Source organism: Thalassophryne amazonica, chromosome 17, assembly GCF_902500255.1.
Source record: "Thalassophryne amazonica chromosome 17, fThaAma1.1, whole genome shotgun sequence".
In the NCBI taxonomy this organism is placed as follows: Eukaryota; Metazoa; Chordata; class Actinopteri; order Batrachoidiformes; family Batrachoididae; genus Thalassophryne; species Thalassophryne amazonica.
Window position 1 is genome coordinate 29714979 of NC_047119.1, and position 18546 is coordinate 29733524.

Here is an 18546-nt window from a genome sequence, read left to right on the forward strand (position 1 = left end):
TTATTGGATGTGCTGAGGGAAGACATGCAGGTGGTTAGTGTGACAGAGGAAGATACAGAGGACTGAGTGAGATGGAAACGATTGATCTGCTGCAGCGCCCCCTAACGGGAACAGCCGAAAGACAAAGAAGAATATACTTTGTGGTTATCCTTGGTTTTATTTATACTTGTTATAATACCGATATTAAGATTACCAAATACATCCAATCAATAGCTGCTAACTGATGAGTTGAATTGTGCCTCGCTGGTAAAGGCTTATAGGGCTGTGTCCGGCCCACGGACCTCCAATTGCAGACACCTGCTTTATTCCAGCAAATAATCCTATCACTGTCTGTGCTTGCAGGCATCTGACTGTCCAATTAAATACTTTCGATGGAGAAGTTAAAGAGAACACTAAGAAATACCCACCAGCAAACAGCTAATTCCAGCAGAGAGATTTAGATACCAAATAGTTATGTGTGTGAATGGAGAGCTGGACTTTACTTTCAGTTATAACAAATGAAACATTAGCAGCTGTCAGTTCCTACAATGAATCCATGTGAGAACATGACAGAATGGAATCCATACAATGAAGACTTGGCTCAGTACCATGTCGATAAATTGCGGATGGGCAGGGGGCGCACACAAGAAATGAAAGAAAACATGTAATGACACGACGTTTCAGCCCATGAGCAAACAAACACGAGCAGAAAGCCGATGTGGATCTGGAGCGTCCGGACGGGATTTGGTGCAGTATGTCAAATTAAAACCAGAGCGCGTGTTGGAAAATTGAAGCTGATCTGGCGCGTCAGACGCATTCTTAAAGGAAAAGAAAGCAGATTGTAAATCATAATGGACAGGGGTTTCAGGTGCCACATCGTTTGGCTTTTACGCGCAGCTCGCTTCAAAGCGCGTTTGGATTTTTCTTACGTAATAAAGCGTGTGAAGGATTACGCTGCAACTTATCAAAGTGTCCCCACCTCCAAAGGCGCGTCTGCAAATTTACAAATATGTTGGAGTAAACTGCAAGTGGAACGGGTCTCTTAACTCTTAACTCGCAGATATGTGCAGCCGAACCACCTACCGAGGCAACTTGACGCCGGTGCGCACGGCGCGCGGAGATCAGGTTCGAAACGCCGCATCTCCAAATCGCATTCCGCACGCTGAAATCTAAACCGAGGGCATCAGGATGTGTGACATAATCCCCGAGCCATCTGAAAACTGCGCTCCTGCAAACATGGCTCCTGGGTTGCTTTGACAGAGAGATATGTGGATCTCTGTTCGGTATCCGGACGCATAAAACGAGGGGCGGACACCGACGGACCGAAACGTCAGCGCGCACTAAACTATAAATCTCTCCAAACCGCTCTGTCTGTATTTTGCTCGGACGCGCGTCCTCCCTTCTCCAGTATGAGAACAACGCGCGCGGACACCCGTCGAAGTGCGTAAGGCGCCATCTGGAGCGCAGGAAATGGGGAGTTGGAACCCCCCCTCTGCGCTGTTTACCGCCTCAACATAATGTCACATTTGGGCGCAGTTGGATATAACGGCGCGCTGGCTGTCAGGCGCTCCTTGCGCTCGTGAAAAAGATCTACTACGATTATTAATATTATTATTTGCACCGACTGACTGCTTTCGGCCGGAGATGGTGGATCACTCTCGGATTTCCATCGTGGAAACGTAGCATCCAATTAATCAGTGAATGCAACTGGACCCCGCGAGGCGCAGCTCTGCGCGTCGGACTTCAAAGTGTGGAAGGGCGCACGGATCGCGCTGAATCGGAGTATGCAAAACACACCTTTGCGGTTCTGCTTTTGGAGACAACTCAATTTGAACTCGTGTCGAAGGAGGACAATTCGGGATTGTGTCTGTTAAAAACGATTTACGGAGCTGATCCAGCTTCGGGACACTAAATGATTCGTGTTTTCTTTTTGGATTTTAAAGCAAACAACCGAGTGAGTTTCAGGTCTGCATGGGCCATATTTAAGGTAAGCGCGTCGAGCTCATTTGGATGATTATCATTTTATTTTTTTGTGCAATATAAAATATCAGATTATGTGCATGCACCGAATATCTTATCCTCAGCGAAGTCGTTTTTAATTGGGAACAGCTGATAGAAATTAAAACAATGCATTTGTGCATTTGGTCTGACTTTTACGCAGCACGTTTAAGCCCAGTATTTATCCACGCGGAGCTGTTTAGGTTTACTGCAGACTCAACATGCCATTAGACGGAGTCACGTAAGATCTGGGATCGCCATCTGGCCAACTCGCACATTACTTTAGGCTGACTGTGCCAAAGCGCGCTGGTGCCTCTTTTAACCAGTGCGTAAAACTTAAAATCACACTCTACTAATCACTTATAATTAGAAGAAATTCACATTTTGGCATTCAGTGATGAATACATTCACAGTATCCTGCTGTTTCTTCACACATATTTGTGATTTAATGATAGCTGAACTTTTACACAGATTTATGCGCCATTATCTCCATACATAATCAGTTCAGTACTATTGATGACTAAATTTGCTGTTTAACTTTATGACTGATTTATCTGGATTTGGCATGATTGCTGAGGCTCACATAGGCTGCACAGGCACCTCTCCAGCTCATGGTTGGCACATTAATCCAAAATAAGACTGTGACACTTTGCTGACTTCATTATAAACAAGAGCTGCTTACGTTTGTGCTTGAAATTCATTAAGCCTCTTAATTTTTTTCCCCTCCTTTTGATTAGTTTTGTCTCTTTATTTCAGCTTTCTTCATAGGAACTGAGTCTAAAATGAAGTTATGGGATGTTTTGGCCACGTGTTTGTTGCTCCTGAGCTCTGTTGCTACAAGGCCTCTGTACCAAAACACTCAGCCCGCCGAGAGGACTTACTTCTCCAGCAGCTACACTGATTCTGTGTCGCTCTCTGCCGAGGACAAAGACCCAAAGTTCCAGCGTGAAGACGACAACCTGCAGCAGATTTCTATGGAGGATCAGTGTAAGGCACATGATATGTTTTGACTAAGCTCTGATACTGTCTTGAATGGTGCTTAATTGTCCCACAAAAAGTCTAGGCCCTGTTTCCCATCTTAAGGGTAAGATGATTTACTGCAGCTTCAAACATTTAGTGTAGAGGAGGTAAGTCAGTGGGTTAAGGGGTTGAGATACTGAGTCGCAATTTCAATTTATTTTCATTTATATAGCGCCAAATCACAACAGAGTTGCATCAAGGTGCTTCACACAAGTAAGGTCTAACCTTACCAACCCCCAAAGCAAGCACAGAGGCAACAGTGGTAAGGAAAGACTCCATCTGAGGAAGAAACCTCAAGCAGACTAGACTCAAAGGGGTGACCCTCTGCTTGGGCTACGCTAATAACACAAATTACAAAACAATTGACAAAACAAATATACAGGAAGTCGCTGTCATGCTACCTGTATGTGTCCTTTGACAAGACACTGAATCTGCATTGTCCCAGTCCGCCCAGCTGTAAATGGGTACTGGCCTTGGCTGGGGAATTAATGTGCATCCAAATGGTGCCCCATCCAGGGAAATCCAGAATGCTCAAACACTTCAAGCTACCGAATCTGGGGATAAACACCATCACCACTGGGCCTTAGGGCCCATATAGGACTTACTTAAACCGTTCAAACGATCCTTCGTGGATCTTTGGTGTCAGTTGGATATAATGGTGCATTATACTGACATGTCAGGTTGGGCAAACAAACAGTAAACACTTAACATACAAAACCATTCAAATTTCTCATGAGATTTTTATTCAAACATAGCTATCAACAAAAAGGTCCCCAGTTTAAGGTAATCTGTGACACAAATTTCTTGTACATCTCAAGTTGCATCAGGAAGGGCATCCGGTGTAAATCATGTGCCAAATCAACACATAGATCCATATTGGATCCAATATGGTGACACCAAGCAAAACGAAAGAAGCCAAAAGAAATCTGCACTGTTGCCTCACAGCAAAAAGGTCATGGGTTCGATTCCCACATGTCACCCTTCTGTGTGGAGTTTGCATGTTCTCCCCATGTTTGAATGGGTTTCCTCCAGGTTCTCTGGTTTCCTCCCACATTTAAATACATGCAGGTTAGGTGAATTGGAAACTTTATAATTGTCTAGGTCTTCCCTGCAAATGAGGTCTTGATCTCAATGGGACTAACCTGGTTAAATAAATAAAAAGTGTTAATAAGCCACTAGACTTCACCTGAGATTCAAGAGAAGTTTGAAGGGACAAGAATTTACCATGAGCATTGACCTCAAAGGGGTATTCGTGGCCAATGTCATTACTGCCTCCATCTTTTCTCATCGCTGTGATGTCATAAGGCAAGAGTGTTGATGTAAAAGATGAAGGTGAAAAAATATTGAGGCATATCTGGATCACCACAAAAATGTAACCAGATCTTTCTTGATCCAGGACCTTGTCAAAAATAAATAAAGAGAGACAGCAGTATTCACGTAACCATCATCCCCCGTCTGTCAGTTGGAGGAATTAATGAACTTTGATGGTAAATGAATGTTACACAGTTGGTTTCCAGGTCAAGTTAATTTTATCTACTACGAATGACACTCAAACAAGCTCATGTAAAATAAGAACTCACAGGCTGAGCCAGTGTTGGAGCGCCCTACATTGATCAGGCTTGTAGGTTATCAGGCAGAGGATCTTAATTTGGGCTTTACTGCTGCCGAAGGTTACAACGTACTAAATATCAAAACAAGCAAACAGCAGGAATAGAAAAAGAGCTCTGATCCAAAACCCAGGTCAGTGGGACATTTCCTCTCGTTTATGTTCACCTCTGCTTCTCTGTGACTCAAAGTACACGATCTTTACCCATCTGTAAAATGGAGAAACCACGTTTTAGAGAACCAGATCACAGAAATCTGCAAGGAGAGCCCAGACAACACCGGAAAGTCTGAACTGTCAACATGAGAGTTCTGTGTTTATATTTTAACAGCAACGGTGGGCAGGAATTTATTTTGTTTGGATCAACGTGACAGTGCCTCATCTTCACACAGCAGCAGACGCTGCCAAGAACTAGATAAGGAATGGAACATTTGGACAAATGTTTGTCCTGTCACCTCATATTCTGTTTGGACCACAGTGACATCATGATCTTCTGTGTAACCCAACACCATTAACTGTGCACTAACAGTGTAAACAACAGCGCGACTCAAAACGGGCGGCGACCCTTTCAGTTTGTGTAGAATATCGAAAAACAAGGTGTTTATTCTCCGGCTTATATACTGAAATGTCTGCAGGTGGCAACTACACAAGCAGACCAAATAAACTATTTGTGACCTCAATGGTATGCTGGTTTGAGTTATAAAAGTTCAGATTTATAAAAGTCTCTATGTTGATTCTTTTGAGATGAACTATGGCTCATGATTTATCATTTATGCTGTTTTGGCCTAAACTGCATTGGGAAGATGGAGCTGGGAAATGAATCATTTGAGTGTTAGAGCTAAATTAAACTGGGACGCCTCTGCGAAGGCTGTTTTGTTTACCCTGTCCTCAACTTCATTAAACAACTGGCTTAAATTCTGCCCACAATGTTAACTTTTTTAGTGGAATGCAGCTGAAAGTAGGAATTTTGTAGTGACTCAGCATTTTACTAGCTAGCTAGCTAAGTTAGCTGTTGTTAAGTCAGTGGCTATATTAACAGTTCTGATGTTTTCATCTTCACAAAACAGCTAGATGTATTGCCAGATTACAGATTTAACTAATTACATCTAAATTTTAAGTGTTTTATAAAACAAAACATTAATACCACATTCGTTTCAAGTTCTCCTTGAAATGGGAACACTGAATTTCTGAGTTAAATTAAAACATTCAAAGTAAGGTAATTTGGAAAATTCAAAGTAAAGCACCATGAAGTCAAATTGACTGGGAAACCAATTTTCCCAAATTGAATAGGTAGCTTAGTCAGGGGGGGCTGCACCCTTTGTAGCACATCAGGTCACTACAGGTGATGCACGGTGAGCTGGGATGGTACAACTCTGGGTCCCACTGCACTGTAAGGTGTAGCTGGAGATTACAAAACCCTGTCTTTGGATTGACTCTGGTGAAAGTTACAACGACTGCATGAAAAGACCACAAACTGGGATCCTTTTGGAGGCACATAAAAAGACAGGCCAGTTATGAGCTTGCATAGTGTCTGGGGTGATATCTATCTATTTTACCTAATTTTGTTTCCCAGTAGCCATGCCCCTTTGGATTTAGTGACCTTGAAGCGGGGGGTTTCCCTGTACCCTTGTAACACATTAGGCCCTCAAAGGGTGATGCATGGCTGCTGAAGATAGCAGGTAAGCTGGGATGATGCTACTCTGGGTCCCACTACCCTGCAAGGTGGATCTGTAGATTATAAAACCCTGTCTTTGGACTGACTCCAGGGAAGTTGCAGTGATTTAAGTACTGCAAACAGCTGGGAAAGGCCGCAATTTGGCATCCTTTCTAGAGCATGTAAAACTAACAAGCTATTTATGAGCTTGGGTAGAGTCTGGGGTGGGATCCATTTAGATTTGTTTCTCAATAGCTAAGTCCCTTGTCAAGTTTGTGGGGGGTTCCCTGTGTACCTGCCCTTTTGTAACACATCACGGCCCCCAAGGTGCATGTACAGCTGCTGAAGCTGGTGATTGAACTGGGATGGGTCCCACTCCCACATCACTGCAAGGTGAAAATTAAAGTGGGAATTTGTATTGTTAATAATTATAAAATGGAGCTGTCTATAGTTACACTATCAGTCACATATTTTAACCTAAAACTTTAAAGGGATGTATAGCTTTTAAATGGTAAATGGTAAATGGACTGCATTTATATAGCGCTTTTCCATCTGCATCAGACGCTCAAAGCGCTTTACAATAATGCCTCACATTCACCCCATTTTAGTCGTTTATTGTTTGATTATATAGTAATGTTAAATGATATTACACAGGACAAGATAGTTAATAAGGTTAATAAGTTAAAAACATTAACTTTTGAGTGTTTTGTTCTTTATACATGTGCACACTTGGTGTTATTCACTGTCATTTATTTGTAATACTATGTGTAGGTATTGTCATATATCTTTATTTTATTTATTTATTAACTGTTTTGTAAAGAACAGTTCATATACTCTAATTCTACAAGCTGATATTTCTAGTGGCTATACTTTGAGAAGGTAAATCACTTATCAATCAAAATAGGCAGGTAGCTAGCTAGCTAGCTGCTTGAACATGTAAAATACAGTAAAATTCACATATAATGATTCAGGTGGACCAGTGAATTTTGTCCGTTATCAAAATCATATATATATATGTATAAAAAGGATTAAATCCGTTATGGCCTATGTATGTAAAGGATTAGTTGTAGTCAGGAGGTGCCGAACAATCTATGGTGAATCCCCACCACCAATTAGGCTTATGTATTTCCTTGATTAAACACATGACCTTTACTCAGGACCTGCGTCATTTAATGACAGAGTCAAAACTTTGTCTGAAAAAAATAAACGCCTCCCTTAAATTAGCGCCAGGCATTATGTGCATTAAAAAGATTACATCTGGTTAAGTCGCTTTTTTCTAAGTTCACTGCAGAGTGGTACCTTAAAATCCTAAAGCCTGATTTATGCTTCTCCAACTCTGTGGCCATGCAAAGACATCAACGTGCACATGGCCCTTTTAAAGTTCTCCGTCGCATGTTTATACAATTTGCCACAGGAACAGTGGCTTTTTCTGGATTATTTGTCCCTCAACTAGCTCCACTTCTTTATACAATCATCAACCTCCAAACCAATGGGACAGTATCTACAATTTCCCTCCATAAACTGCGGGTCATTTGAGCGACTTTTTATGACTGTATGTTGTAAAATTGGTCATATTTACAGACTTTTCTGCCAAACATTTGATCCATGATTGAAATATAATCACCATGCATACTGCAAAAACTTTTAAAATGTGATGGGACATGAAGGAGTGAAACCGGAAAAGTGACAAATCACAGCCCTTTGCAGTCTCCATCATTTAGCAGGTGCGCGGGTTTGCAGCCACACAAAGGGCTCTGATCTAAAGCGGTTGTCTTTGGTTTCCCACACCCAGGGATATGTGTGAAACTAAACACCATATTACAGTGGAGGCAACAAGCAGCATTTTGTTAATAATCACCGGTCTGAATTACGCCCTGCCTCATTCAGGTGCCGGGTCTGAGCACAGTTTGAAAAAAATAAACGCTCTGTCTTTTAATTAAGGAAATATGGTACCCACTTTCCTTAAATCGGCGAGTGTCAGTGCCAAACTTAATTTCATACCTCTAATAGTGGGTACATCCAGACTGCTCTGTCTGGTACATGTGAGGGGTTGCGTTGCGATCAGACAGGACGTTTTTTTCCAATGCGAGTGAAAATCCATTATACAAAATATACAAAACTGTGGAGGAAGTCCAAGCGATCTCTCTCTTGGTTGTCAGCCACAATGGTTGGAATGTTGCGGGTGGTGTCCCGGTACACTTGGCATTGTGGTGGGGCAGGCTCATCGGCTCCCAACTGCTGGATGATGACTCTGTTCATTGCTTGTTCGTTCTGATGATCGGGTTGTGATAACCCACACTAGCAGCCATGCGGCGGTGCCAGCCTTCTACGCTGTTGTTTGTGCATGGCAGTCCTTCCTGTATTCTGGACGACATGTTCAAGATAGCGAGGTTGAAAACTAGACCCCTGTGGTTTCTCCTACTTGGGCGATCAATGAAGGTGTACTCAAAGTAGTCGACCACAGGTTGGAGCTCCTTAGGTAGTCCCTCCTGAACCAGCACAAACAAAGAGACCACATCTTCTGGTCACACAAAGGCCAGAGCAGGCAACATCCTGGTTGCAAGGGAGAGCTCGGCATCTCCTGGGGCCCTTTCATCTGCAGCCGACAGTACACAGACTGAGCCAAGTGGTAAAGGCACCCTTGTGTCTCTGCTTCTGGGAAGGCAGCACGGATTGCATTGAGGGCTGCCTGCTCAAAATCCATCAAGGCAGTGTCTGGATTTAAGTTGCCCTGTGTCTGCTTCAGTGCTGTGAATAGGGAATTATATGTTCCTTCCTGCATGTTTGGAAGCATAGATGCAAGGGATGACCTAGCCATTAATGAAAGCGTGGATTGTGTTGAGTTGGAAAAATAATTCCAGCACATCTTTGAAAGTTTTATCCATGAACCAGTGATTAGCCTGTGCAAGGACACGTAAATCTGCTTCGGCAGAAAATACCAGAAGTCATGGAACAACCGTGCTGCTGCCGTGAAGAAGAAATGGCTGACCGGTGGTGGTCTAACTGTAATACAGAGGCAACTGAAGTACTCCAATGTGCCGGGGTACTGGGTGGGGATGATTGACTGCTTAACCCGACCAACCAAAGACCGGAGGGTAAAAGGGTTGGGGGGAAAGACCTCAATGTTAAATGGACTACATTTATATAGCGCTTTTCCATCTGCATTAGATGCTCAAAGCACTTTACAATTATGCCTCACATTCACCCAGACACACTCACACACCGACTGTCAGGGTGCTGCCATGCAAGGTGCTCACTACACATCGGGAGCAACCTGGAGATTAAGGACCTTGCTCAAGGCCCCTTAGTGATGTTCTGGTACATCTGGCATATCTTTACATTTAAATAAATATTTTGACCCATTTTCTGCAGAATGGTGGTATGTACAGGCAAAATATTTACAAGTGAAAACAATATTATCACCCACATGGCTAGCAGTAGCTACCCAAGCTAACTAGTGAAATTTTGAGACTGATTTTTAAAAACGTAAATAAATAGTTGCTGTTATGAGTTGTTCTCAGATTTTTGAAAGGACTTTCCTTAAACTTTCAGTTGTTTATTCATCACGTTCTCACTGGGGAGAGCGAGATTTCATTGTCAGTGTAAACAAGCGTTTGCGGCAACTTGTTTGTAACATTGCGGCGTTATGGAGGTGAGTTCAACCAACATATGCATTTAGGTGTTTTAACTAAGATAATTGTGAGTCTTTAATGAGTTTATAAAAAAAAAAAAAAAAAAGTGTTGTTAGGGTTGCGTGTCGGGAACCGGTTCTTTTTTGGTATTGTTAAGAAATGATTCGATCCATCGACATCAATAGCCTTTTTGCTTAACGATCCCCTTATCGGTCCTTCAGAGTGGCCGATGTTTTTGGGGGTGTTTGTCAGGAAAATTATCATTTCTCTACATTGATTACAGACCCTGCAGTGGGTCAGGCAAGCATTTCTGCAGCGCGGCTTTGCTTTGAACCCTGAACCAATGAAGCGGTGCTTCGATTTTTGATCTGCTGCTTCGTTGGTTCTTTGTTTTATTTCACGTTATCTTAATTTTTCCCCACTAAAACCCTAAAGAGCATATGTCTGTGAGTAATATTTACCTTTTTTATGTTAAACCAACCTGTCATGGTCTTCTGAAACAGTTTATAGATGTATTTTATAAACGATAGATGTATTTTTTTAAACGGGACCGATGCTAATGTGTTAGCATGTCTATGGCATTTTCAATGTTAAAGTTAGCCTTAAGCTGAGCCATTATCAAGCCTCCCTCCCCAGCGCGCTAAGGATTCTGGGATACTCTAAAACCGTCAATTAGCAGGTGTATGTGACATACAACAGGAAGTGTCTAAATCAAAGGACAGATTGGACGTGGCTCACCTGATATCAGCTGTGGAGCGTTGAGGGGTCAGATAGCCCAAACGCGTAAAAGAGGTGTTGTAGGTGACACTGCACCAGGGAGGCTAAGGTAACCACAACACCAGCTGCCAGACATTTCAACTGGCTGCTTCTCCACACACCCACACTTACACACACACAGCATGACTATGCACATCCAGAGGCACACTCACACGCACAGACACGCACAGGTAATGTAATTCATGTTAGACGGATTCATTTGAGAACATTGTGTCTCCTTGATCTTGATTTTCCGCCGCTGCCAGACCTTCAGGGGTTGTGAAGAAGTGAGGGAGACTTGTCTGTAATTGAATCAACATGTACTACAGGAGGGTCCAAGACTTCAGTCACTTCTCATCTCATCCTCCCAGCAGATGGTGGAGCGGTCTGATGGTTGCATGTTTTCAGTTTGGAGCAGACTAAATTCTGTGGCATCTAAATGACTCGGAGCATTTGATTTCCTTTTGTTACCCCTTTGAATTCTAAAATTGCATCTATCAGTGATTAATATGACTGGAATACAACGTCCCATTGCATGGTTAGTTGAGCGATGATTATTATGTTGTGGCTGTTCTTATCGGTACTGTCTGAAGGGAACATTCCCCCTTCTGACAAAAAGAATTTGGATAAAAACTGCTGTTTCTCAAAGGTTGATATCTTTGAAGGAGAATGAATGTCCACGTCTTTGGGGTAGGAAGGGGTGTTATTTCAAAAAATTTGGAAATCTATAAATGTTTGCATGGAATATGGAAATATACACGGAATAAACCATAGCAAGAAAAATTTTGGGTCATTTGGTTCCAAAAACCCATATAGACGGAGCGTTGTGTTGTATATGTGCTGTTGACGTAAAAAGCCACTCTGTTCCTGAAATAAAAACTACATAGATTTTGTTTGTTACAATTGATTGTAACATATGTACTGAAATTTTTTTTTTTTTTTGGCAATTACTCTTAAAAAAATACCAGATAGGCTTATTGTTACTATAGAAGTTGAATATAAACTTGGGGTCAAGCAACATTTGGAGCCAAATTTCAAGTCTCTAGGTGCAGCGGTTCTCAAGATACAGTAGTGTTCAGAATAATAGTAGTGCTATGTAACTAAAAAGATTAATCCAGGTTTTGAGTATATTTCTTATTGTTACATGTGAAACAAGGTACCAGTAGATTCAGTAGATTCTCACAAATCCAACAAGACCAAGCATTCATGATATGCACACTCTTAAGACTATGAAATTGGGCTATTAGTAAAAAAAAAAGTAGAAAAGGGGGTGTTCACAATAATAGTAGCATCTGCTGCTGACGCTACAAACTCAAAACTATTATGTTCAAACTGCTTTTTTAGCAATTCTGTGAATCACTAAACTAGTATTTAGTTGTATAACCACAGTTTTTCATGATTTCTTCACATCTGCGAGGCATTAATTTTGTTGGTTTGGAACCAAGATTTTGCTGGTTTACTAGTGTGCTTGGGGTCATTGTCTTGTTGAAACAAACATTTCAAGGGCATGTCCTCTTCAGCATAAGGCAACATGACCTCTTCAAGTATTTTGACATATCCAAACTGATCCATGATACCTGGTATGCGATATATAGGCCCAACACCATAGTAGGAGAAACATGCCCATATCATGATGCTTGCACCACCATGCTTCACTGTCTTCAACTGTGACTGTGGCTTGAATTCAGAGTTTGGGGGTCGTCTCACAAACTGTCTGTGGCCCTTGGACCCAAAAAGAACAATTTTACTCTCATCAGTCCACAAAATATTCCTCCATTTCTCTTTAGGCCAGTTGATGTGTTCTTTGGCAAATTGTAACCTCTTCTGCACATGTCTTTTATTTAACAGAGGGACTTATTAGCTTCACACAGGCGTCTTCTAACTGTCACAGCATTTACAGGTAACTCCAGACTGTATTTGATCATCCTGGAGCTGATCAATGGGTGAGCCTTTGTCATTCTGGTTATTCTTCTATCCATTTTGATGGTTGTTTCTGTTTTCTTCCACGCGTCTCTGTTTTTTGTCCATTTAAAGCATTGGAGATCATTGTAGATGAACAGCCTATAATTTTTTCCACCTGCGTATAAGTTTTCCCCTCTCCAATCAACTTTTTAATCAAACTACGCTGTTCTTCTGAATGTCTTGACCGTCCCAGTTTCCTCAGGCTTTCAAAGAGAAAAACATGTTCAACAGGTGCTGGCTTCATCCTTAAATAGGGGACACCTGATTCACACCTGTTTGCTCCACAAAATTGACGAACTCACTGACTGAATGCCACACTACTCTACTATTATTGTGAACACCCCCTTTTCTATTTTTTTTTTTAACTAATAGCCCAATTTCATAGCCTTAAGAGTGTGCATATCATGAATGCTTGGTCTTGTTGGATTTGTGAGAATCTACTGAATCTACTGGTACCTTGTTTCCCATGTAACAATAAGAAATATACTCAAAACCTGGATTAATCTTTTTAGTCACATAGCACTACTATTATTCTGAACATTACTGTATGACATTTTCGTCGATATTTTTGGCGATTTTTGAACCCGATAGCTTCACTGGCACCGTCCATATGGGTTTTTGGAACCAAATGACCCAAAATTTATCCTGCTATGGTTTATTCCGTGTATATTTCCATATTCCATGCAAACATTTATAGATTTCCAAATTTTTTGAAATAACACCCCTCCCTATTTGGGGTTCTGTCACTTCCTGCCTAACTGTATGTTTGTGACATGTGGGCACTAATCACTGATTTAATGTGATGACTAGATGACTTAGGTTCTAGTTCTCTTCAGAGGATTCTTTGGTGCCGCCAGAATGACTTTATGTCAAATGAATGGTTATGTAAGTAAACCCAGAGTGCCTTGTGAGGAAATATCAGTTTGAACATTTTGTCCATATGGCGCTCTTCTATGATCCAGCATACAGGTGCCTCAGTGTCGAGGACTCTAGCAGTTAGAGAAGGCAAAGGGGATACCCACGTATCACCTGGCTGCCACAGACAGATGGGCACTTTCGAAAAGGGGGCTGGGCCGTTTTTCTGTCTTGAATGGTTGCCATCCAGGACCCAGCGAGGTTGTAGAAGCACCTGTCTAAGGTGTCTAACTCATTCAGAGACATTCACTTATCTAGGCATGTCTCTGGGTCTTCGGCCTTTGCGATCAATATACACCTGGGAAGAGCTCATGGAGTCATGAGGTCTCTGTCTAGAGAAATTTGGAGATGCCGATATCGTTGCCAGAGAATTAAGTTCCAAGTCTTTATCTATCTTATTGTATATTTATGACACTTGGATGCTAACCAGTGATCCATGATGAAAAGTGGACGTCTTTGCTTCCAAGCTTTTTCAGAGGATCTTTGGGTGTCACTGGAATGAATGTGTAGTGAGAAGGTCATGTGGCACATTTCTCTGTACATGACCCGGCTCTCAGATGCTTCAGTGTAGACGCCAGCATCTGGAAAAGGCCAAGTGGATACCCAGGTACCACTTGGAGGTGACAAATAGACTACTTTTGGGAGGTGGGGATGGACCAGTTGTCTGCTTGGGTGGTTACCATAAAGGAACCAAGGTGGTTCTGTAGTGTGATGGATGGGGAGACGTGCGGCACCAGCATATGCATTTCATGACCATGTCATGAAAGCCCTGTGCTTTGGTCATTCCTGAGTTTTTCTCGATCATTCGAACTAGTTTCCTCTCCGCTAAGGGTGACATTTTGAATCTTCTTGCAGATCTTGGCAAAGAATGTACACCTCCCAACAATTTGTACTTGAGTATGATTATTGGAATCTGTAGTTGTTTACGAATGGCTTCAGAAGACTTTTCAGAAGACTTGTGCAAATCTGCAGTGGTCTTTCTTAGATCTGAACTGAGGTCCTTGGACTCCACATTGTACTTTGTGTTGCTCATTCTAGTGAGTGCTGTCACACAAACCCTTTTAATGTTGCACAGTGAGGCCAACATAATCAATCATAATCACTAACCATGACTGCTAATAGGAAATTCCTCGGTAAATTAACAGACTTTGTGGAACGTTCAGCATCACTGGATTAATAATCTGTGTATAATTCTTCGCATTTTTTTTTCCTATTACAGATGTATGTTGCACAGTCATTCTGCCCCAGAAAAAGCACCGTTCCATGACATAACTGAAATCCAAATACTGCGATGAAATTCATGTCCATGATGAGTGTATGTAAACTTCTCAATACATCTGTGGGTATGTGTGAGATAGAACACAGGTATGAGAGAAGGGAGAATAGACCATATCAAAGGGTAAATGATGGGTTACGGGGCCCCTTGTGTTCTCCGAATACATACGTCTATTTCTTTCTTCAAAACAAACCTTTACATGGAGCCGACATATGACCTCTGACCTTCAGTTTAAAGTTCATCCCCCAACAATGCAGCCAGTTTTGAGCACCTGCATGTACAATGTGCCCTACAGCGGATTGTTTTCTGCATTCTTCTGCCTCAGACTAACCTATAAATCACTGTGATGCCTTAGTCAGGGAGGTGACCAAGAACCTGATGGTCACTCTGTCAGAGCTCCAGCATTCCTCTATGGAGAGAGGAGAACCTTCCAGAAGAACAACCATCTCTGCAGCAATCCACCAATCAGGCCTGTATGGTAGAGTGGCCAGACGGAAGCCACTTCTTAGTAAAAGGACTCTCAGACCATGTGAAACAAAAGTCTCTGGTCTGTTGAGACAAAGATTGAACTCTTTGGTGTGAATGCCAGGCATCATGTTTGTTGGAAACCAGGCACCATCCCTACAGCGAAGCATGGTGGTGGCGGCATCATACTGTGGGGATGTTTTTCAGCAGCAGGAACTGGGAGACTAGTCAGGATTGAGGGAAAGATTAATGCAGCAATGTACAGAGACATCCTGGATGAAAACCTGCTCCAGAGCGCTCTTGACCTCAGACTGGGTGACAGTTCATCTTTCAATTTAATTTCAATTTATTAATTTATATAGCGCCAACTCAAGACAAAGTCGCCCCAAGGCGCTTCACACAATTCATAACACAAAGTAATTTAAAATCAAAATTAAAATCAAGAAAAGCACAATAAAAAGATAAAACACAGTAGAATAAAAGGAAATTACAAAGCAAACATAAAACAAATTAGATTAATGATAAGACAGTCTAAAGAAGTGGGTCTTCAGTCTTGATTTAAAAGTCTCCACCGTGTCAGACTGCCTTATAACTGCAGGTAGGTCGTTCCAAAGAGTCGGACCACGGTAGGAGAAGGCTCTATACCCCACAGACTTCTTGTTCACCCTCGGAACACACAGAAGCCCTGCGCCCTGCGAACGCAAGGGCCGCGCAGGTACGTAGGGCTTAACCAAGTCCGCCAGGTAAGAAGGTGCCAGTCTGTGAACAATTTTAGAAACCAACAATAAGACTTTCAAATCCAATCTGGCAGAAACTGGTAGCCAATGAAGGGATGCCAGAATGGGTGTAATGTGGTCAAACCTACTTTGTGTCAGTCTTTCAGCAGAATAATGACCATAAGCACACAGCCAAGATATCAAAGGAGTAGCTTCAGAAAACTCTGTGAACTTCCTTGAGTGGGCCAGCCAGAGCCCAGACCTGAACCCGATTGAACATCTCTGGAGAGATCTGAAAATGGCTGTGCCCCGATGCTCCCCATCCAAGCTGATGGAGCTTGAGAGGTGCCGCAAAGAGGAATAGTCAAAACTGCCCAAAAATAGGTGCACCAAGCTGGTGGCATCATATTCAAGAAGGTTTGAGGCTGTAATTGCTGCCAAAGGTGCATCAACGAAGTATTGAGCAAAGGGTGTGAACACTTACGTACATGCGATTTCTTAGTTTTTTTAATTTTTAATAAATTTGAAAAAAATTATCAAAGAAACCTTTTTCCTGTCATCATTATGGGGTGTTGCTAGTAGAATTTTGAGAGCAATAATGAATTTATTTCATTTTGGAATAAGGCTGTAACATAACAAAATATGGAAAAAGTGAAGCGATGTGAATACTTTACGGATGCACCATACGTTAGCTGACCATGTCATCCGTAATCAAAATCATTCTTTTCCTCACACCCGGTATCTCAATCTGAGGGGTTTGCTGCTTCTTTAATAATTAAGGACACTGTGGACAACCATCTGCATTCTCAAATGAGTGCAAATTTTGATTATTAGCACCACTAGGGGTTATGATGTCAGCTGTATCTGTTGGGTCATTTTACCACAGCAGTGTTGAAATCATTCTTGTATTTATTTGTGTTGCAGATGACATCACAGGTCCCTATCCAGAGCAGTTTGATGATGTAATGGATTTTATTGAGGCTACCATTGGCAGACTCCGGAGGTCGTCTGAGCCAAGTGGGCACTCCAGAGGAAGGAGGGAGCAGAGGCAAAGAGGAGCATCAAACACAGACGGTACGAGACGTGTGGGGCGAGGACATGGCGAAAGGAGGAGGGGCAGAGGCCGAGGGGGAAGTCGAGGCAGTAAAGGAGGCCGGGGTGAGAGGGGGCGGGAAAGGACAGCAGTGCAGAGCCGAGGTTGCCTGCTAAAGGAGGTCCACCTCAATGTGACGGACTTGGGGCTCGGCTACCAGACTAAAGAGGAGCTGATCTTTCGCTATTGCAGTGGCCCCTGTGTTGAGGCAGAGACCAACTACGATAAAATACTCAACAACCTCACCCACAACAAAAAGCTGGATAAGGACACGCCCTCTCGCACCTGCTGTCGACCAATCGCTTTTGATGACGACTTGTCTTTCTTGGATGACAATGTAGTGTATCACACACTGAAGAAGCATTCTGCCAGGAAGTGCGGCTGCGTCTGAGGAAGTCACATGGATGCAACAAAATGAGACATGGAGCTCCTTTACAGGTGGGTACAACCTCTCACAGGAGAGGCCTACAAGGTCAAAGAAGCAGTGCTGGATCTACATAGTCCTACGGATCTACAGAGTCATCAAACTGAAGTTACAAGAGATACTTTGTACCAAGTACCAGACAGTTTTTTTGACTGTTAGATGTAAGCAGAAGTGTATCAGGTCTGTACACATTCGCAGATGATACGATGCTGTTACATTTTTGAAAATCAACAGTGAAGTAAAGCTAAGTTGGTTTATTTTTTCAAGAAAGAACACATTCTCCCAGGAAGAAGATGTTCTACAAATGAACATGAAGATTTATGGAGTATATTCAGCATACGTTCAAAGCCAAGGGACGAGGAATACCATGCCAGGCTTCAGCAAGGACTTTTTTTTTTTGGTGCAACGCATCTACATAAATATTTAATCATATATATACATCCATATATATATATATATAGAAATACACGTGTGTGTAAGAGGTATATTTATTAAGATGGAATTAACTTATTGTTATTTATTTCAGTCCATTCTATGAGAGAAATTTGTTGTTTTCTTATTTATTTAAAAGCTTTGTTTGTCCTGGTTGGTGCCCATTGGAGCATTTTCTCAAATATCTGACAGAATGATCTAGGCCTGATAATCACTCACCCATCTCCGTCCTCACGCCTAACCGCTTCACATAGATACCAATCAATCCGCAGAGAGGAGGGGACCAATAGAAGCTTTTCAGCTGAACTAATCTCTTTTTTTGAGCATTTTGCTAATTAAGATATTGAGGACACTAGGCCTCAAGCAAGAACCACCCATACGAACACGTTTGTTTGTAAGTAGCTTGTATGAGGGACTTAAGAGAAAGTCCAGTATTCACCAATTTTTTTGAATTTTTGAGGTTTTTTCGTGGGTACAAACAAAATCTACAGGTGGTGCATCCCTGTAATAAGAGTTGTGGAAATAGTTTGCTGTCATCCAAACCTAAATTTTCAATAACTGATTGAATATATCATCATCATCATCATCATCATCTATTTTATTTGAGCAGAGGATAAGAAA

At 42.0% G+C, this 18546-nt stretch overlaps 1 protein-coding gene across 1 annotated transcript; it reads left to right on the plus strand.

The window, feature by feature from the left end:
- The first annotated feature begins 1047 nt into the window (after positions 1-1047).
- Positions 1048-18546, plus strand: gdnfa (glial cell derived neurotrophic factor a). Its single transcript, XM_034192867.1, has 3 exons — positions 1048-1966; positions 2734-2964; positions 16901-18546. Exons 2-3 carry the CDS (start codon positions 2760-2762, stop codon positions 17458-17460), a joined length of 765 nt encoding a protein of 254 aa, XP_034048758.1. The 5' UTR covers positions 1048-1966; positions 2734-2759; the 3' UTR covers positions 17461-18546.